The sequence below is a fragment of the Pimephales promelas genome, chromosome 7 (genome assembly GCF_988280905.1).
Source record: "Pimephales promelas chromosome 7, fPimPro1.hap1.1, whole genome shotgun sequence".
Lineage (NCBI taxonomy): Eukaryota > Metazoa > Chordata > Actinopteri > Cypriniformes > Leuciscidae > Pimephales > Pimephales promelas.
The window spans coordinates 19,668,316-19,687,412 of record NC_142775.1 but is presented as its reverse complement, the minus strand read 5'-3'; the positions used below and the strand labels follow the sequence as shown (position 1 = coordinate 19,687,412).

The 19,097-nt window shown below is 42.4% G+C and overlaps 1 protein-coding gene across 4 annotated transcripts in view; it reads right to left on the bottom strand.

Annotated features, from left to right (window-relative positions):
- The window catches only part of nalcn (sodium leak channel, non-selective), a 104,808-nt gene that overhangs the window by 14,780 nt on the left and 70,931 nt on the right, over positions 1 to 19,097 (bottom strand). For all 4 annotated transcript variants that reach the window (XM_089133182.1, XM_089133180.1, XM_039655491.2 and 1 more), the window contains 13 exons: positions 17,253 to 17,354; positions 17,047 to 17,116; positions 16,869 to 16,960; positions 16,364 to 16,486; positions 16,122 to 16,178; positions 15,318 to 15,438; positions 13,300 to 13,431; positions 12,729 to 12,896; positions 12,223 to 12,327; positions 12,023 to 12,129; positions 7,532 to 7,652; positions 7,348 to 7,446; positions 7,168 to 7,261 (listed from right to left, as the gene is read on the bottom strand). In XM_089133182.1, the coding sequence (XP_088989308.1) occupies positions 7,168 to 7,261; positions 7,348 to 7,446; positions 7,532 to 7,652; positions 12,023 to 12,129; positions 12,223 to 12,327; positions 12,729 to 12,896; positions 13,300 to 13,431; positions 15,318 to 15,438; positions 16,122 to 16,178; positions 16,364 to 16,486; positions 16,869 to 16,960; positions 17,047 to 17,116; positions 17,253 to 17,354 (1,391 nt within the window). The remainder of the gene's footprint in view (positions 1 to 7,167; positions 7,262 to 7,347; positions 7,447 to 7,531; positions 7,653 to 12,022; positions 12,130 to 12,222; positions 12,328 to 12,728; positions 12,897 to 13,299; positions 13,432 to 15,317; positions 15,439 to 16,121; positions 16,179 to 16,363; positions 16,487 to 16,868; positions 16,961 to 17,046; positions 17,117 to 17,252; positions 17,355 to 19,097) is intronic.

The following is a 19,097-nucleotide window of genomic DNA, read 5'->3' as shown; positions in this document are numbered from 1 at the left end:
TGGTCTGAGTGTCATTTATCATAAACGTCTCGGGTTATGACTATAACCCTTGTTCCCTGAGAAGGGAACGAGACACTGCGTCGATAAAATCGACTCTTTGGGGACGCTCCCTAAGCGTGCGCCTCTGAAGTATGAATGAAACTAATCCAATCCTGATTGGTGTTGCGTCGTGACGTAACATGTGACGGCATACCCGGAAGTATAAAAGTGACGCTGTCACAACACACACTAGCCTCGTGATGAAGCAAGACGCTCAAGGGTCTGAAAAGGGGGCGTGGCAACACGACGCAGTGTCTCGTTCCCTTCTCAGGGAACAAGGGTTATAGTCATAACCCGAGACGTTCCCTATCGAGGGAACTCAACACTGCGTCGATAAAATCGACTCTTTGGGGAACGAGTACCCACTAGGCCACGCACCGAACAGACCCGCCCCAGAGTGAAACTGATTAGGCACTCAGCAAGGGCCGAGTACGTGTGCACCGGGCGTACTGGGAAGGCTGAGACTGTAAAACCTGATGAAAGTATGCGGGGTAGCCCAGCCGGCTGCCTCACAAATCTCCTGCAGAGGTACTCCCGACAGAAGGGCCCTAGAGGAAGCCATGCCTCTAGTCGAGTGAGCCCTTAAGGCCAAAGGTGAAGGAACCCCACGCACCTTGTAAGCCTCAGTAATAGCCTGGACAATCCAGTTACTTATAGTTTGTTTGGTCGCCGGGAGCCCCCTCTTAGGTGACCCAAAGCATACTAACAACTGGTCAGATCTTCTCCAAGAAGCAGACTTTTCCAAGTATACACTCAAAGCTCTGACGGGGCAGAGCAAGTGAAGCCTCTCTTCTCCCGCCGACACATGAGGTGGAGGATGGAATGCCTGAAGGACTACAGAGCGAGCCGTACTCGAAGGAACTTTAGGCACGTAGCCCGGACTCGGGTGCAAAAAGGCCTTTACTTTGCCAGGGGCAAACTCCAAGCAAGCTGGCGTTACCGCCAGGGCCTGGAGATCTCCCACCCTCTTAAGAGAGGTAATCGCTAAGAGAAAGACCATTTTCAGCGTTAAGTCTTTAGGCGAAGCCGACTCTAAAGGTTCGAAGGGAGCGAGGGACAACCCTTCCAGAACTATTGCCAGATCCCAGGCAGGCACCCTGGACCTGATCGCCGGCCTCATCCTCCAAGCACCACGGAGAAACCTAATGACCAATTGGTGCCTCCCCAGAGGTCCACCATCTACTGGCGCGTGGAAAGCCGAAACGGCAGCCACGTACACCTTAAGAGTGGACGGGGAGAGACCCGCAGAGAAACGATCCTGAAGGAATTCCAGAACTGAAGCCACTGGGCAGTTTACTGGATCCAACCTTCGTTCTCCACACCAAGTGTGAAAAACCTTCCACTTGAGGCCATATAATCTCCTGGTAGATGGGGCCCTAGAGCTAAGTATGGTTTCAACCACCTCAGCTGATAAGCCAGCATTTAGGTACTGAACCCCCTCAGAGGCCAGACCCACAGCTTCCACAACTCTGGGCGAGGGTGGAAGATTGTGCCCTCCGCCTGAGACAATAGATCCCTCCTCAGAGGAATCGGCCATGGCGGAGCTATGAGGAGTGATATTATATCCGAGAACCATACTCGTGTCGGCCATCTCGGGGCAACCAGAAGTAGACTGATGCCCTCTTGACGGACCCTCTCCAGGACCCCTGGGAGCAGAGCGATCGGGGGGAAAGCATACAGGCGAAGCCTCGGCCAAGCCTGTACCATGGCATCCAACCCCAGCGGGGCTGGATGTGAGAGGGAGAACCAAAGTGGACAGTGCGACGTCTCTCGAGACGCAAACAGATCCACTTCCATCGGTCCGAACCTCTCCCATATCGACTTCACCACATCCGGATGAAGTCTCCATTCCCCGGGCCTCAGCCCCTGCCTCGACAGGATGTCTGCTCCCCGATTCTGAACCCCTGGGATATACATTGCCCTTATTGACAATATCTTTTCCTGGGACCAAAGGATAATCTGATGCGCCAGTCTGCACAGAGGGCGCGATCTGAGTCCCCCCTGTCGGTTCAGATAGGCCACCACTGACGTATTGTCCGTCCGTATAAGGACGTGGCGACCCTCGATGTCTGGGAGGAAGCTCCTCAAAGCCTTGAATACCGCCATCATCTCCAGGCAATTTATATGCCAAGTGCGATGATGGTCCTGCCACAGACCCCTGGTAAAGCGGCCGTCCATGACCGCGCCCCAGCCCGTAAGGGAGGCGTCTGTCGAAACGGTTTCCCGGCGACATGACACCCCCAACACTGGCCCTTGGGATAGGAACCAAGGCTTCTTCCATATTTGCAGAGACTGAAGGCACTTGCGCGTTACTCTGATCATACGGAACGGATTCCCTTTGGGTGAGAACCCCTTGGTCTTCAACCACCACTGGCCTGACCTAGCCTCACCCTGGACACCATCGCCAGAATTGACTCGATACGTGCGGGAGACATATGTGCCTGCATTGTAATCGAGTCCCACACGACTCCCAAAAAGGTCGTGCCCTGGGACGGTTCTAGCACACTCTTCTTCAAATTGAGTCTTAACCCCAATTTTTGAATATGGCCAAGAACGACATCTCGATGCCGAACTGCCATCTCCCGAGACTGGGCCAAAATAAGCCAGTCGTCGAGATAATTCAATACGCGAATCCCCTGAAGTCTCAGTGGAGCAAGGGCCACGTCCATAGACTTGGTAAATGTGCGGGGAGAGAGTGCTAGGCCGAACGGAAGAACCCGATATTGGTATGCTTCGCCCCCGAAAGCGAACCTCAGGTACCTCCTGTGACAAGGAAGGATGGAGATGTGAAAATAGGCGTCTTTCAGATCTATCGTGACAAACCAGTCCTCGGATCTGATTTGACTCACGATTGTTGGAATGGTCAACATTCTGAATTTGAACTTTCTCAGAGACCGGTTCAACACTCTGAGATCCAAAATTGGCCTTAACCCCCCATCCTTCTTTGGAACTATAAAGTACCGGCTGTAAAACCCGGACTCCCTGTCTACCGGAAGAACACGTTCTATGGCTCCTTTCGACAGCAGAGTCTGTACTTCTTGTTCCAGCACCTGAGCCTGCTCTGGGACCACCGCAGTGAGCACCACCCCAGAGAACTTGGGGGGGCGGTGCGCGAACTGCAGTCTGTACCCAACTCGTATTATCTGCAGGACCCATGGAGATATGTTGGGAAGATGATACCATCCCTCTACAAAATCTGCTAAGGGTACCAGCCTCTCGAGGCTGGCCTCTGGTGTCTTTTCGCTGGAAATTGATGCGGCCCGAAGCGCTGTTAACGGCGGACCTGCATCTTTTCCTAGAGGGCCCCGTTGTGAGAACAACCTCGGTTGTCTCACTGCGGAGGGGGCAGCCCTCTGAAGTCCTGCCTTGGCTAGGACCTCTTTTCCGAAGTCCTCTTAGCCTGAATGACGTCCCTCAGGTCGCCCCTCTGGCTGGAGGACTTCGGTTTTTGGGAGCGTTTCCTCTGTTGCCAAGACCCCGGAGGGGGGGCTCTAGAGGAAACGCTCTCCTTCTGCTCTGCCCTGTGGGAGGAGCTGGCTGATGGCTGGGGCTGATTGCTTTGCCCCCCCCTACTAGATTTGGCCTTCGCTTTCCGGGGGAGGTACTGCTGGAACGCCGCAGATTGTTTTCTCGACTCCTGAAACCTGTCGACAACCGAATTAACGGCGTCGCCGAACAGGCCAGAAGCCGAAAGCGGCGCATCCAGCAGGAAGGACCTATCCTTTTCTTTAATACCGGATAAGTTCAGCCACAGATGCCTCTCCGTGGCCACCATGGCCGCCATAGAGCGGCCAATAGCGCTGGCCGCTTCCCTAGTGGCCCGGAGAGACAAATCTGCGGCCTTCCTCAACTCCGCGACATCTTCAGGAGTAGGCCCCTCCCCCTCATCCAAATCTTTCAGGAGGTCGGCCTGGTATGCCTGCAAAATCGCCATTGAGTGCAGACACGAACCAGCCCGACCCGCCGCCATGTAAGCCCTGCCCACCAATGCAGATGTCTCTCTGCAGGGCTTACTAGGCAACACCGGGGTCTTTAGGGAAGACGCCGATTCGGGAGAGAGATAGCTCGTTAAAGCCTCCTCCACCTTCGGCATCTTCCCATATCCCATATCTCGAGCCCCCATAACATTGCTGTAATCTATTACATTGGGACTCGAAATACGGGACGAATGCGGTCTTTCCCACGTTCTCGAGATCTCTTTATGGAGATCAGGGAAAAACGGCAGACCCCGGCGGTGAGGCTGTGACCTGCGCTGCAGGTAACGCTCGTCCATTTTACTGGTGACTTGCGTTTCCTGCTCATGTTGTGGCCAGCTGATGTTTAGTCTGGCCACAGCGCGTGTTACAACCCCTCATAACCCAGGCCGCGTGATGGCGTGCTGAGATCACGGTCGTCCGCATCGATGCTGAGCACGTCCCCTTCCTCAGAAGTAGACAGCTCAAGCACCGGGACCTGATCGCGGGTAGGAGAAACCGCAGCGCGGGCTCCCACACCACTCTCAGAGGCTGCGGGATCAGCCGATGGCGAGCGAGAAAATGCCTCAGCATTCTCACTCTCCTCCGCCAGATCCCGCTGCGAACCCCAGGATCTCAGTCGCCGCATCGCCTCGACATATGCGGGACCGGAACCCTGGGGAACGCGAGCCTGACCGTGCTCGTCAAAGCACGCCAGCCGGGAGCGCAGCACTCTAATAGGCAAAGCCTCACACATTTCACAAGCAGCCCCCTCGAGAGCTGCCCGTGCGTGCTGCACTCCCAAACAATACACACAGAGAGAGTGTGCGTCCCCACCCGTGATGTAACGAGGACAGGGATGCACACACCTCTTGAATTGTTCACTGGCCATACTTTCTTTCAATAATAAGACAAACAACACCAAATAAGACAGACAGTTTCAACATAAAGCGCTTGCTGAAGAGCGAAAGCTAGTGTGTGTTGTGACAGCGTCACTTTTATACTTCCGGGTATGCCGTCACATGTTACGTCACGACGCAACACCAATCAGGATTGGATTAGTTTCATTCATACTTCAGAGGCGCACGCTTAGGGAGCGTCCCCAAAGAGTCGATTTTATCGACGCAGTGTTGAGTTCCCTCGATAGGGAACTGTTATCACAAGTTCATTTCAACAGCCACAGAATGCAGACAGATTATTTGAAGTTGGTTTCTATAAGAGTTGGAATTGATGTGGTTTCTCTGCCGAGTGCTGACTAAGGTATTGATCTTTCTGTTATATCCCTTATTTTAGTTCTTATACGGCATGCACTGAAAATTATTGCAGTAGTATTATTTTAGCATTATTTACATACTATTATAACTTTTATCACAATTTAAGGTCTGACGCCCATACACGTTTAAAACTACACTGTGTGATTTTTATCCCCATCTAGGGGTGAAAAGGTATATGACCATCCAGTGAATATTAGTTTCTGTTCCTCTCAATTCCGATTTCGTTTTAACTCCTACGGTGGCCAATGTAGTCCAAGATTAACATGGCTTCCAGTTCGACCTCATCCATGGTTGTTAACTCAAACGTTAACGTGAAAGGCGAAGCTTGAATTAACGGGTATGTCCCTCTTTCTCTTTGGCTAATGTACATTCAAGATGGAGGGGCAACATGGCGACCGACATTAAAACCCCTTACCCGTATGTATTTTCAATAGCATATTATACACTCACGAGAATACTTTATTACTTGAACGAAGTAAATATACATTAATGAGCACATATATTTTTGAAAGAACTTAGTGTTTTTTGCCAAGAATAAACTAAAAGAGTTACACAGTGTAGCTTTGAGGCAGAAAAATAAAGAAGAACCTTCGATGCTTGGATCCCTAAATATTGTTATTAGTAGTGGTAGTAATAGTAAGGATGTTTGCTTTTTGAGACTGCTAAGACGAGCTGAACATGTGAATGTTAATTATGCATGATAGTGGTAGAAAAAGTAAAAAGAAAGGAAGTAAACAACTATTCACAGTTGATTACGATTTGAGTGAAATTAAATTTAAGTAGGAAGGTTGTGTAACTTGCAGAGTGGCTTACAAAATGCATTTTGTTTTGTTTGAACAAAATTAGATTCCAGTTATCAGTATTGGAGGAAGAGCATGCTGCCTCCATGTTGATAGTGAAAAGCCATTGGTTCAGCCCATTGTTTACAAAGGCGGCATAGATGGACTATTGTTTTGTAATTTACAAAGAACTGTCGCGTGTTTTTCTATTGGTTAAAATGATAATTGAACAAGTAAGACGTACTTAATGAGTAGAAAAGAAAAGTACTGAAAATCTGCCTATTGCAGCCTTTGGAGTTTGGTTGAAAAACATATCAATCAAACATGTCAGTAGATTGGAGCATTTTTTTGTGTCTAATTGCCACATAAAATATTCCTGGATAATTGCCTACTATGATAATTGTGTTTATTCTTTCCTGCTGTTATGAAACAAGTCTTTGAAGTGTCTGTTTCCAGGCGAGCCAACGGCAGTCAAACATAAAAACATAACGGGCTACTGCCGTCACTGCAGAGCCTGCGACTGCCAAATCAATCAGTCAGTCAATCTACAGGAGACACGGGGAGAATCGCTCTTCTCTCTTTGGCTCTAAGGTGCCCACAGAGCACAAAGTCATTCATACTACAGGCAGATATAACTTCTGACTCAGAAGTGGAGTGGTATTATTAAGTGTGTGATTGCCTTGGGGGAGTACCCACCGCTGAAAGCTTAAATTTAGTTTGTTCTCTACTATGGCAGAAGAGAGATGATTAAATGCTTCAGGAAACACATGCAAAGCAGGGATGGCTCATTAGCGGAAGAAGGGGAGATGAAGGGAGGGAAAAAAAGGGAAAGAGATGAGAGACTGAGAGGTTGCAGCTGAATAATACACTCGCTGCTTTGGTGACATTTATCTGCGCACCACCGAAATGTCTCTTTGTGGCTGTCTGATGATTTTTGGATTCAACAAAATATCAAACAGTGTGATGTAGTTTATACTTCAATGCAATTCAAATTTAGTAATATTCTTGCTACTTATATATCTCTGTTGCTCAAGCCTACGATGGCGTCCAAAAGGTAACAGAGCGACATTATGGTGGTGCACAAATACACTTTAATTGTGGAGACTTCCAGTGAGCACTTACCTGGGCGAGGGGGGAGGTGGAGTGGCTGAGCAATCTTCAGACGACTTTTCAAATCTTCCCATCTTCTCTGATCCACAGTCAAAAGAGCAGTGCCCTAAACAAACACATTGAACACATCTGATCAGGGAACATCCAACAAACATAGCTACTAATAAACCAACAGTAAGAAAACTACCCTACCTTATTTTCATTAAAGTTGGCTATGACAACACCAACAAAAAGGGTGAGCCCAATCATACAGCCCAGGAACACAAAGACGTGGATATAGATGCCATGAATCTGAGACAATTAAAGGTCCTGATCAGTCCAGTCCAGATTAAGCAGTTTGGTAGTATAGAGGTCACTGTTAAAAAAAGTAACCTACCGGTCCCACTCGGTGTATGATGACGTCTCTCACCTCCACCCAACCCTTCAGTGACAGCACCTCAAACAGAGCCAGCATGGCATTGCCCACATTATCGAAATTGAAGTTTCGAGGGTTTGCCCTAAAAGCAGAAGCACAAAATTGTATTTGGGTGAAAGATGAAGCAGCCATTTAATTGTTATAATCCCTGTAAATCAATACCATGTAACCAAGTAATGTGTTCAAAATGCATTTTTAAAATATGTCTCTTACAAGCAACGCATTTTTGTCAACTGTTCTTCTGAGTTGGTTAAGGTCAAGAAACACTGATTAAATGCACCAAAATGTTATGGCTTCTGCCTGCCTGTGTGTGTGTATGTGTCTGCGTCCACGGGCTGAACACAAACACAATACCAACTGTAGTGAAACAAATGCCTTGTTCTTTTCCTTTTACCACACAAAGTGCTCAAATATAAAAGTGTGACAACCCCTCTCTCTCTCTCTCTCTCTCTCTCTCTCTCTCTCTCTCTCTCTCTCTCGGGAGTGGGTTGTTGTTGCGTGAGATTGCACGTGTGAGAGAGCCAGTGCCTTTTTCTTGGCTTATCTGTTTTCCCCTTCCTGTTAGCTAGTGGATTGTAAAGTAAGGAAAGATGACTTGTTGATAAAAAAAAAAAAAACAGCCATGTAGTGTGGTTTGCTGGAATTGCATCTCCTCCTGTACAGAAAACACACAGGTAACACCACCATTATGGCTCCAGAATGGGTGCAGGTGTGTATCTGAACCTGGTTTAAATGTTGAAAATGTGCTTTTGGCAGTAGAATAAATAAGATTTGATCAAATTGTTTCTGTGTCAAGTATGAATACAGCAGAGTGAAGTGCTGGTTAATGAGTTAACTGCGTATAGAATTCAGGTGAAGAAAACATTTATTTCGGTGATCACCTGTAATCAGAAGTAATTACAAAAGAACTCTTTTGGATTTAGAAAGACCGTGACCCCAATGAGATCAATTCCTAGGATTTAAAAACAGTATGCTGAATCATGTTTTGTCCTTTAGAGGACAGTTGTATATGTTTTTGACTGCACCAGAGAAATCATTGGAAATCTCTGTAACACCTTATTTTATGGTGTCCGAGATACAGAGTATTACTTACTTAGTAATGAATTACTTAGTAGTAGACGTTGTAATAACATGTAATAAAATGTAATTAACATGTAAAAGTTATGGAACAGCCTGTACTTACAGATTGTAATTACACACATGTAATAGGCAGCTACTGTTACACATATGTAACAGGCCGAGTCGGTTACATACGTGTTACCAACTTGGTACAATGTAATTACTCAATGTAACAACAAGTATTTAAATACGTTACTAAGGTGTGAAAAAAGCCTGCATTTTGTACCTTCTAAAATAGTGTATCAATATAGTACTTAAGTGTACTTCATGTATATAAGGTGTGTAGATACACAAGTACACTTAAGTACAATCTTTATACACTTTGTTTTACATAGCTTATCCCTGTGTAATAACGCTTCCTTTTACAGTCCAGTTACCCATGTAAATACTATGTACTTATTTTAGTAACTACAATTACTGGGTAATAACTAGTACTAACCCTGAACCTACCCCTAAACCTACCCCTGTTCCATGTACTTACCTTATCTTAGCCAGTACTTTCTAGGTAAGTATACTGTAAGTACACTGTAAGTACTGTACTGTAAAAGGAAGCGGTGCCTAATATTATGTGATTGCAATGTAATTAGGAAGCTACCGCATGGATTTATGCTGTGAACGAGGGAGTTAAGCCTAATTTAAACTAAATTACATGTGGATACGGTATGTAGATACTTGTAGATTCCGCAAGTACGACGCGATGACGTCACAAATATGATAATTAACGTATGACGTCATTTAGCGACATTTAGCGACTTTTGTGGAAGGCGTTAGGTATTTTCATTTGAAAATAGTTGGCAACACTGGTCTGCTGAGAAATGATTTGCGCAAAAATGAAAGCATCGACGTTGATCGTGGGGAATATTCCCTTCGAAAACAAAACTCAGCCACCATGTCTTCAGCGGTTCGGATTTAGGAACATCAAAATTAGGGATGCACCGAATATTCGGCCACCGAAAATTTTCGGCCGAAAATGGCCCAAAAGTGCATTTTCGGTTTTCGGCCGAAAGACTTTTATCACCGAAACAATACGGCCGAAATGTTGTGATGACGCAAACTGAAACCGCGACCTGCACGTGCTTGTCTGAAGCAACATGTTTGCGGTGCGGACGTATTTCAGTGAATCTGAACCCGCGAGGAGACGGAAGCCTTGTTTATCCACCTATATCTGCTCTAAACAATGCGCGCCGCCATGACAACGACTCCGGATGCGAGCGGGTCAAGTATAAACTGTGGAGACTCGCGCTGCGGAGGTAGGCGAAAGTATGCGCGAGTCTCCTCAGACAGCGCGCACACCGCTCCAAACGGTCGAGGCGTTTATACTGGACCCGCTCTCCGTCGTACTATTCCTTGAAACGACAGGGGACGACTCAAGTAACTGTCCTCTAACCATTAGGAATCGGTGAGAAGAAGAATAATCATGTAAAACCCAGTAAACTCTGAGATTATTACTTGTGTGACATTACAAAAAAATATATATGGGAACATGTATGTATAGAACTAAATTAATGCTCTCTTAAATATTTTCTACATTCACTAAACATGTTTCGTTAAGTTTCATGTACATTTGTATTAATCATGGACCTTTGTTCATTTAAAAAGGCTTTTTATGCTATTGTATGCTAAATTTTTAAAATGTAAGAAACTAATTTAGACGTGCAAAGGGTGGTGGTGTGATGAGAAGAAGTTCGCACTCGGCTTTGTTTTTATGAGAGAACATTTAATTTTAAAACCTTTCTGCAGGCCATTAGATTATTATTTAATGTACACATGAGTGGGGTCAAAAACATTTTAGTTTGAATTTTATTTTATACTGTGCATTGTGCTAAATAAATATTTGCATAATTTGTAATTGATTTATTCTTTGAAAATTTTATATTAATTTATGCAATTGCAATGCCTTGATTTTAGTAACGTTTGTACACATTCATAGCCATAAATGCAATGATACTGATAATTGGCATAATTTCTTTCGGTGTTTCGGTTTTCGGCCTTGGTTTCCTCTTTTTCGGTTTTCGGTTTCGGCCAAGAATTTTCATTTCGGTGCATCCCTAATCAAAATGACTGCTGTGTTTGTTATTACACCCAAGAACAGAACACCACAATCGCTTAGACGCCATTCTGATCCAGTGTATCAACAATGATGGACTATGATGACAGCTCAGGCTGTGCTGAAACACTGCTCTCAATCAACATTCGTGGGAGGGGCGTCCGACCGTGTGACGTCACACGGTCAGACAGCTCGATTTGAGACAGGGGAAAAGGTGATTAAAAATAAAACACTGGATGGATTTTTATCATTATATGATGGTTGTGTACAAGCACTGGCAACACACATTTCAGTACAACCAACATGTAAAAGTGCATATGACCCCTTTAAGAGTAATGTAGTTGTGTTTCTGTTCATGATTCAGGAGATTATTTATTGTAAATAAAAGAACTTTAAAGTCTAACAAATAATTTGCCATTGTGTTGCCACAAATCTCTAGAGCAATAACAGACTCATTGGTGTGTGGGTGTATGATTGCGTTTATGCCTGACGGAAAGATATATCAGCCCCCTGCTCTGTGCCCACGACAAACCGTACAACTGTACTGGGAAAATGCATATGAAAATGTGGTGCTGTTTATACGATGAGAGCATTCATCATACTGGTTTGTGCTGTCACAGATGAGACGTTACCACAGATATTTCTCAAAAACACCTTAGTACTAAAGGTGTAACAGGTTCAATTTGTTTTGAATTGTTCAGTTTTCAAAATAAATTTTATTTGGTTTGTTTGTGAAAAGCAAAAAAAAAATAATGACCAAATACATGTTCTCTTTAAATGTTCTGATTTCATTGGTCAAGTTGATATCAAAAAGACCATTTTGTTTTGCTTTAATTGGATGTTAATTTTTTTTTTAAAAGTACAAAAGTCCCATACAAAAGTCACTGGTAGCCAGAGCATTCCTATGTGGTTATTTTGTTCTGTGCAGTTGCTAAGGTGTTCTAAGTTGTTGCTAAAGTATGTAGCTATGTTGCTGTGGAGTCACTGTTTTCTTCTGATGAGTTCTTAGAGTATTCTGAGTGGTTGTCAGGGTGTAACAATGTGTTTGCTATTTTGTTCTGAGGAGTTTATAGAGAGTAAGTGGTAAGTGGCTTGATGAAATTTTGGTCCCTACACATGACTCAGGTTCTTTATTAAATGTGCTTCTATTGGTTTGTATTCCCGGTTTATCATTAGACACACACACACACACACACACACACACACATATATATATATATATATATATATATATATATATATATATATATATATATATATATATGAGAGAGCATTCTTGTTCATACCAAACTCTTGGCACCCAGAATCCTGGTTTCTTCTCCCCTGCCCCGAGCTTTAAATTCAGGTTTTTTGAAATGCTCACATTGATTCTAAAGATGCCGTGGCAGTCTTCCTGAAAAAGTCCACAAAGCACAACATTTTAGTGAAGTACAGAAGAGCCTCAACTCTTAACACAATATAAAAAGTTGCAAGAATTGCCTTGTACCTTACTAGAGATATGGGGATCATTACATTTGGCAAGTTTTCCAGCAAATAGTTGCACCCCAAAGGTTGCAAACACCAGCATCAGTGTCAGAAGAAGAATGGAGACCTGTTTGGGAAATCAATAATCCAGTCTACGGCAAAATGGCTTTCCCACAAAATCTGGTCAATGCATTACTTTCATATACAGTAACACTATAATAAGCTCACAGGAAAGTACCCGAGGGGAGCAAAGCTTTAATAAAGAAGGTCCATAAAGAAATCTCCAGGACAAATACTGCTGAGTTAGTCTATTACATTCCACTACTGCAAAGAAGAGAGCTTCTTATCACGACGAATTTAAAATGAAAGAGTTTGACGTACTATGTAAACATACACTATTATCTACTGAAACAATGCACAACCAGTATATTTATCTTAGTAGAATGAACAATCAAATAACCAGTCATCTCTGCTTTCTGCGTTTACAAAGTGACTAAAGGCAGGAAGTGGACCTGTTTGCTTACTCACCAGGAAGATCTCTTTGAAACCCTTGAGGACTTCTCGAACCACTTTCCTCATTTGCGGCACCAGTTTAAAGATACGCAGTGGGCGTAGGCAGCGTAGCATCATGAGAAGCTGGGCACCAGACTCAGGGGGCACATTGTTTGGTAGCCAGCATAAAAAGATCAGACTGACCTACAGAGTGTGCAGAAAGATCACCTTAAAGGGCACATCTCTTCCATGATTCCAGATCTTGAATGTGAAATGACAAACTGCAGATGATTTTGCGATGGTTCATTTATATTGCTTTATTATAAATGCAATAAGTATTTCTTATGAAACAGTCAGCATTGGAAGTGTAGGCTGTTCTATTAAATGCAAACAATGTTTATGTGAAACTGTCAGAATTCTTTTAAAATAAGTAAACAGGATGAAATTGATGTGACTGGGTCATTTAAGTAAAGTACTGTTTGGGGTAATTTAAAAAGGGATCTTCAGAGCCTCGTTAGAGAAGTGAGCAATCAGATCAAAGGCTGCCATTCACATGCATCAGAAAAGTGGGTTTTTCACAGGAGAGGAGCTGAGATTGGAGTTTTACTAAATAGATGAAGATGTCCATGACGCCACCGAAGTCTCGGATGACTGCAGTGGGAGTGAAGAACAGACCATCTGCCATGATCTTCAGGTTCAACTCAATGCTCATGAAGATGACGAAGACATATTCTCCGATCTGCAAGGAAAGTTGTTGTTTGGTTTACATACAATGAAAATTAGTGGTATTTCATGCATTTCAGTGATTTTACCACAGCTATGTGGTGTTCTTAGCACAACTATGGAGTGAATTATGTGCCAAAAATTAAACAAACAAATCCAGCATTTTGCAAGCAAACTCATTCTGCAAACTCATGAGTAACTTCATCTTCTAAAACAGTAGTGGGCGCTAAAATAGGGGATTAAGTTAGCACTAGTCTCCCGGGAGAAGCATTGATTTGAAACCTAACTCATGATTGCTCTTGGCGCCGGGGCCACCGGCCCTGGAGAGAAGTGTTACTAAGTGCTAATGTGGATTTCTATCTAGATATGTAATAAACATTTAGCAAAGGAAAACCTGAAGATGTTCATTATAGATAAAGACAGAAACCTTTCCCTCAGCTGTAAAAATCAGTGCTTCTCCCGGGAAACTAGCACTAAATTAATACCATATTTTAGCACCATCTATTGTTTTAGAAAAGGAAGTTACTCATCTGCATTTGTGAGAAAATCTGCCTGGACACATTTGTGAGAAAATCAAGCCAAGAGATCTCACAATCATAACAGACAGATATGCATTTGTATACACTAGATTTGATATTTGTTCAAAGGTTACATGCAATTTGTAGGATGTTTTGTATTTATTTGAGAAATATTATCAAGGATCATTTATTTATATTTGTAAAACACAATATTGGTTACTCCACTTAATTTTCGCTCAAATTGACCTTTGTTTTTGCAAATTGCATTCTGTTTGTTTGGAGTCTAGTTTTCCTTAGCAAAGTAGATCAAGTTTGCTTGCAAAATGCTGGATATGTTTGTTTAATTTTGGCACATAATTCACTCCATACACAACACAAGGCAAAGTGCCAAAAGCCTGTGTTAAATTCCAGCAAGATAGAGCTTTGAGTGGCTTATTTATTTTAAAGTTAATTTATTTGCACTTTATCAACAATTCTTCTACAAAGTAATATTAGTTAATCAGTCTTACAGTAAGCTATATATAGTTGCTAAGCAATGTAGCAGCATTAATAAAGAGCATATGATCACAGGTCACCTATTTTAACGGTTTGAAACGCAGGTATCAAGCGCGAAGCGCAAGTAAAGGGGTTTAAAAGGGGTTGATCTGAAGTAGCTTCATTATTCAGGTGTGGTTTGGGCGTAATGGGAAACAAACCAATAAGAGCGTAATATCACATTCCCTTTAACTGCATGATGAATGAGGAGTGCTTTTTCCATGGCGCAATGTTATTATAACAATGCATTTACCAATTGTTTATCATTTTGTAATTATTTTTACCAACAAATCAGTAAATATTAAAGTGAGTTTCTATGTGAAAGTGTAAATGACACACACTAGTACTATTGAAATGATTTTGGGGAACAAACAAGCTCTATATTCAATTTGTAGCCAGCAATGTCAATAATATTTCCTTATAACAAAAATACTCTAACTATAGGTCATAACATTTCCTTGTTTGTTAGCCAGGTTTTAAAACTGGGTGTCGGGACAGAACTAAAAGAGACAGAAGACTATCAAGAGCAGCAGGTCAATCAGTTCAATCTTTCTGTATCATAAATGACAGCACAAAATCTTTGAAACAGAGGCACCCTATAAACACTCACATTCAAAGTCAACATAAGTGAATTCCAAAGTAGCCTAAATCAGTGAGAATCATGACAAAATGTGCTCAAAAGTAAAAACGCAAAATTAGTTGGGAGTGGCAATCAAAAGGTGCTGGACTGCAACAGAAATGAGACATGATGACCAGCCTTCAGGAAAGAGATGAGGAATATTTGCAGGTTAAAAAAGTTAGTCAGATGTTTTGTGTGGGATAGAATGGTGGCCGGTTGGGTTTAGAATACCTGCAGGGTAGGGACATGCATGACCCTAGTAAAAGGGGACTCAAACATCATGGAAATACAAGAGCAGATGGTGACCACGATCATCACCCAGTCCAGATAGGTTACCAAGCCCAGCAAATCACTGGAGAACACACAGACACACACACACACATGCAAGCTTTAGTGTAGGTTGAATGTGCCAAAACGTGTTTTTTCTACTCTGCATTTTTCCTACTCTTTTCCTACAGTCTGAGTTTGTGTAAATTTGTGTTTTGCTTTGTAAACTGTCTTAATTTTGCAGATCTTTGGAACTGGTGAAATCCTTTTTGGACAATGCAGCTGAAAAGTTTTCATCTAATCCCACACTAACTCACCATGGCAAAACTTAACAAAGCCAATACTCATATTCAATTTCTAGTATCAAATCAGACATATAAATTAAGAAATCTTAAGGAAACCTTTTCGACCCCAAACATTTGAAAAAAAGAAGAAGAAGAAGAAAAAAAAAAGAAATGCAACCATTTTAACATTATTCTTATGACAATGAAGCACATTTCTCCTCCATATTTTCATTGATGTAATGCTTCCATTTGTTGTTTAACTTTTGAGTTTTTTGTACTTTTTTGGTATTTTTCACTATTTCAAAATAAATTAAATAAACAGTATTTTACAATTATATAATGTATTATTTCATTTGCATTACATTTCAGTAATGTAAGTGTATGCTAAATTTCACTAAACTATTGTAAATATGAAAAAAAAAAATACATTGTGTATATTATCAGGCTATCATAGTGCAAAGGCCCTAAACATTTACAGACTTACTATAATTGATGGTATTTTGTGCTGTTCACTGCGCCTGTATTGGGATCCGTTTTAGACCTATTCATAAAAAGCCCATTAACACAGTGTCAGCAAAGAAATGGAAAACACACACACACACAACAGTTTGTGAAACAACATGGCATTATTTTCTGTGATTATGGTACAAAGGGATTAGTCATCTCATTGATGCAGATGAAAATGCTACTGTATCTAATAATAATTTATATTAGCTTTGGGCTTACACATTGAAACGGGCCCGCACAATCATTCGGCAAAAGTTTCGGAAGCGGTGCTCTCTACCAACGATGAAGAGTGGCTTGTCAAAGTATGGATGGTTTTCCCGAAGTTCCTCCTCTTGGACTTTTCTGTAAATTAAGAAAAAAGAAGCCATATAGTTAAATCTATTTGAAATCTCATCTGCTGCAAACACTGTTTTGATCAAAAATAAGTATAAGTTCTTGGGTGCACAGAAGGGACCTTATTAGTTCTTAAAGCTTGTCAGAATATTTGTTATTTGTTTTTTTTTAAATACAACCAACCAGAAACAAAAGCTTTGCTTTATTGTAAAACGTATTGATGTCATATACCAATGGTACTGTGCCACCATCAGCATACAGTACGAGAGAACGATATCATAGGGTGCAATAACTCTCACATGGCATGTTTTGTTTGGGGAGAGGGGGATATTAGATACAATCTGTTCAACAGACCACATGCCAAGGCAAGTGTATGGAGTAGCAGAAATACCGTTTCATCTCAGCCTGCTCCTTTTTCTCTTGTATCATCTTGATTTCACTGTCCTCACGCTGAGCGTTACGGTAACGGACCGTGCTGGAGTGCTGCAGAGTTCACAAGCATGTCAGAGATAGACACAGATAGCACTGTCAGCTATTACTCAATGATATCTGAGTGTTTGTGTACTCACATCCTGAGTGAGTGTTTCCAGGGATTTCCCTCTGCTGATTCTCTGGCTGGTAGAGCCATGTCTGAGGGACCTGTGCCAAAAAGAGCAGGTTAATGCAGTGCACACTAACATATTGTAGTGCACTTTATTGATATGCATCCATCCAGTGCTTCTTTAATAAATGAAACAGCTGAGTATGTGAAAGCATGTTCATGTGCTTTCCTAACCGGCGCTCTTGTCGGATGTGATGCTGGACACTGAGTATGGATCTCTCTTTAGTTGGCTGACCCTCAATGGAACCACTCAGCATACGTTGTCTGGTGCAGGCTCTGAAAAAACAAAAACAACAACAACAAAAAAAAAAAAAAAAACCAGACAATCATAACTAGGTCAAGTTAATAAATTATGACTGTCCAGACAATATTAAGATAACTTTAACGGTTAACTAACTTTCATTAGAACAAAGTTTTCCTTATCAAAAACAAATAACTTTCTCCGTTTAGATGTCACATCCTAAATTATTTTCGCTGAGTTTTCTGTTTCACTCAAAAAATAAGTCACATTACAAAAGCTCATGTCGTTTCTAAACTAACACATTTGTTTGGGTACAGTACTCTCCCTGCTGAAAGAGTTTTACTAACTTTGAACGTACAAGATTATGTAATGATCATCAGTGAACACCCTGTAAGCTTTGGCACTATTGGTTGTCATGTACCCTGTTGCACATCCAACACAGCAGATGGCTCTTATTTGCTTATACTGTGTTGTGCAGGTGGAAACAGTTCTAAGGAATGGGGTGCCCAAATGGTAGGATTCTGTTCTGTTTTTGTTTGGTTCTGTCATACTAAGGCCCTGTTTACACGAGAACGCTCGCGGGTGAAAACGCAAAAATATTTTATCGGATGTGCCTTTCGTTTACACGGCCACGGCTTAAAAACGCAAAAAAGTGAAACCACCCTCCAGAGTGGAAATCTTAAAAACGCTCCACCGCCGCATTCCCGTGTAAACGGTAAAAACGCAAAAGTCTGCTTGACAGTGAAGGTTGTACGCAGGCGTGCGGACTCGCCTGAAGTGCATACTACATTGAATTTCACACACTTTTGCGTCACCATTTGCACGCGGATTTCCCACACAAAACCCTCATCTAAACGCAGAATAAAAAGTGATGACACAACGCCACTTTTGCGTTTTCTCTGTGTAAACATAGCCTAAGTATCCATGTCTGTGCCTGTTTAATTCTGTTCACCTGTTGCTAATTAACTCGTTAGTTCCCTTGTTTAGTCTTTTTTTAGAGTACGTTTACACGACAAAGATATGCTTAGAACGGAATAGTTTTTCATTTGAGTTATCCGCGAACAGACGAAACCATGTGAAAACGATCCCCATTCACACGAATCCGTGAACACGAATAAAACCCTGTATTGAGCTGCCATTAGATGGCGATGAAAAGGACATTAGATGACAATGAAAGCCTATAGATTCAACACGTAATACGTGCATCGTCTTTGGAGATTTGCGTTTTCGTTGTTTACACAGAGAGCGTTTTCAATTTGCCTGTTGAAAAAAACCCAAAACTAATCACTGTAATTTAAAAGAACGACCAAAACGCATAAAAAGTTAAAAGTTAATTAAAAGTAGTTGAAAGTAGTTTGTATTAGTAGAAAACCTGTAGTATTTTTGAATTGCCATGCTTTCCACCCTCATATCCCCCGAGATGAGAGATTTGTGTGTTTTTTGTCGGCAAAAAATCCTCAGATGATGCAAAATCATCATTATATCATCGCCCATAGACGGTGGGATCTCACTCACAGAATGTACACATTGTGTCAGCCATCTTTTTTTGGAAGCTAAGCTAGCAGGCTCTTGCTCTGTGGAGAAAGCTGTGTAGTAGGGGTTACTATCCTCTTTTTCCTGGCTGTCGATGTCCGGGATTCAGCTTTTGCTTTCTGTAGTCGCCATTCATTGTTTACATGCACACCTTTTGTTTCAATCTAACTGTATTCATTCCGATTGGTGAATTTGAATGTAGTGTTTACATGAACGCTAAACAAGTGATATTCTCGAAACACATT